At 34.7% G+C, this 2,349-nt stretch overlaps 1 protein-coding gene across 1 annotated transcript; it reads left to right on the top strand.

The window, feature by feature from the left end:
* The first annotated feature begins 284 nt into the window (after positions 1–284).
* On the top strand, positions 285–2,145 carry LOC147856075 (uncharacterized). Its single transcript, XM_087329095.1, has one exon. It carries the CDS (start codon positions 307–309, stop codon positions 2,143–2,145), a length of 1,839 nt encoding a protein of 612 aa, XP_087185221.1. The 5' UTR covers positions 285–306.
* The last annotated feature ends 204 nt before the right edge of the window (positions 2,146–2,349 follow it).

The following is a 2,349-nucleotide window of genomic DNA, read 5'->3' on the forward strand; positions in this document are numbered from 1 at the left end:
ACATTGCATTATGGAATAGTTCACTGTCGCCTAATTCTTTTAGTTATTCTCATAGGTTAGGGTCCAGGGAACAACAAAGGCTGAAGGTTAATTTACACAATGGTGAAACAAAAGAGCTTCGAATGGAATCATGTGGCCATTTTGAGAAAACATGATAAGGGTATGCCTGTTGTTCAATGCAATCATTGTCACCATGTATTTGTTGGTGGCCCCTTCCGAATCAGAGCTCACTTGTTGGGCTTGAAAGGTTTGGGTGTTGACAAATGCCGTCAAATTGATGCTGTTATAAAAGCCGAAGTACAAAAAATGGTATCTGGTTGTGCAAATGTTGACATGAATGATGAGTCATCAATGGAATGTAATGCTGAAAATTGTAGCACAAATGTTGATGCGAATGTGGAATCAACGTCTATCAATGAAATGCCTTCATCATCGTTTGGTAATGCATCAAGTAAAAAGATGAAAGTAGACAATGTACCTTTGAAGATGTTATGGCAAAAGCAACTTGATAAAAATGTTGATGAAGCTATCAGGAGGTTTTTTTTTGTAGAGGATATACCGGATGTAAAAGTGGGAAGTACATATTTTCGTGAATTAATAAAAGCTGCGGCACTTGCTGGGCCGTCTTATGAGCCACCATCTCCTTATCAATTGCGCAAAAAGCACTTGAATGAAGAGGTGAAATATGTTGAAAATGAGATTATGCAAATTAGAGAAAAATGGAAAACTATTGGATGCACTGTTGTGAGCGATGGTTGGTCAGATACCAAGAATAGACCAATAATTAATGTGATGGCTACTTCTGCGTATGGCACTGTGTTTCTGAAATCAGTTGACACTAGTGGAGAATATAAATCGGGAGAGTATATCTTTAAGATTTTAAAGGATGTTATTCTTGATATTGGCCCATCAAATGTTGTGCAAGTTTGTATGGACAATGCAACTAATTGTGTAGTAGCTGGGAGGATGATAGAGAAAGAGTGGCCCATGATCTTTTTTACCAGATGCACATGTCATTGCATCGATTTGTTGTTTGAAGATATTGGAAAATGTGCTTGGGTTCATGATGTTTTGAAATTAGCTACAAAGGTAATCGTGTTTATTACACGAAAACAATATTCTTTGGCAATGTTTCGTAAGTTTAGTGAGAAAGAATTGTTAAAGCCTTCCACTACTAGATTTGCCTATAGTTTTATCATGTTGTCAAACTTATTGGATGACAGAGTCAAAGGTGGATTACGAAGAATGGTGGTTAGTGAACAATGGTGTCAATGGAAAGGATCAAAAACACAACTAGGAGAAGAAATAGTTTCAATTATACTTGATGTTTCTTTTTGGGCAAATATAAAGAAGATCGTAAAGATATGCAAGCCTATCCTAAAAGTTCTTAGATTGGCGGATAGAGAAGGTGCAACCATGGGTTTAATTTATGAATGTACTCATCGTATGATAGAAGAAATAAACCACATTGAAGATGTAGATCGTTTATTGCTTGATGAAATTCGGGAAATATGTATGCAAAGATGGACAATGCTACATTCACCATTGCATGCAACTGGTTTTATTTTACATCCAATTTGGAGAGAAAAAATTCAAGATATTGATGAGAAGCTGAATACAAGTTGGATGGAAACTATTATGCGGTATACTAATGGTGATATACCTTTATGTGGTGTTTTATTAGATGAATTCTATGCTTATAAAACTCAACAAAAGAGTTCATTTCAAGTTCCTATGGCAAATGATCCAACTAGAATGCATGATGCAATTAAGTGGTGGGAAACATTTGGAGCAAGCACTCCAAACTTAAAAAGGCTTGCAATTCGTGTGCTTTCTCAAGGTTCATGTGCATCTTCTTGTGAAAGAAATTGGAGTACATTCTCATCGATACATACAAAAAAAAGAAATAGATTGACTCATGCTCATGTTGAGAAATTGGTTTACATACATGCAAATCATTGTCTCATAAGAAGAATAAAGGAAAGGGGATTATGCATAATTGAAGCAACATTAGATATGATCAACAAAGAAGAAGATGATGAGAGACTTTTGAGAATGCAAAATCAAGCTATTGATGAAAATGAAGCTCATAAGGACATTATGGATGAGCTTGAAGATACGGATGATGAATGTGATAGTGCATAGAGTCTTAAGCATTTCGAAGCATTACTTAGAAGTTAGAAGTTAGAACCTAGAATTTAGAAATTACAATATAACAGCTCATAATCGCTTTAATTAAAACTTTTCTTTCTTATGTTAGTGTGATTTTGAAGACCTTCCATTTTTCTATAAATTGGTGATTTTTCCTTTTTTTTTTGAGTGAATTGAATAATTTTTATTATATAAATT

Source organism: Azolla caroliniana, unplaced genomic scaffold (genome assembly GCF_043228905.1).
Source record: "Azolla caroliniana isolate FFs.n. ecotype wild unplaced genomic scaffold, voAzoCaro1.0.p SCAF_13, whole genome shotgun sequence".
Classification (NCBI taxonomy): domain Eukaryota; kingdom Viridiplantae; phylum Streptophyta; class Polypodiopsida; order Salviniales; family Salviniaceae; genus Azolla; species Azolla caroliniana.

What these genes read in the sequence shown, in the direction of transcription:
- LOC147856075 (XM_087329095.1), top strand. Translation starts at nt 307, where the DNA reads ATGGTATCTGGTTGTGCAAATGTTGACATGAATGATGAGTCATCAATG.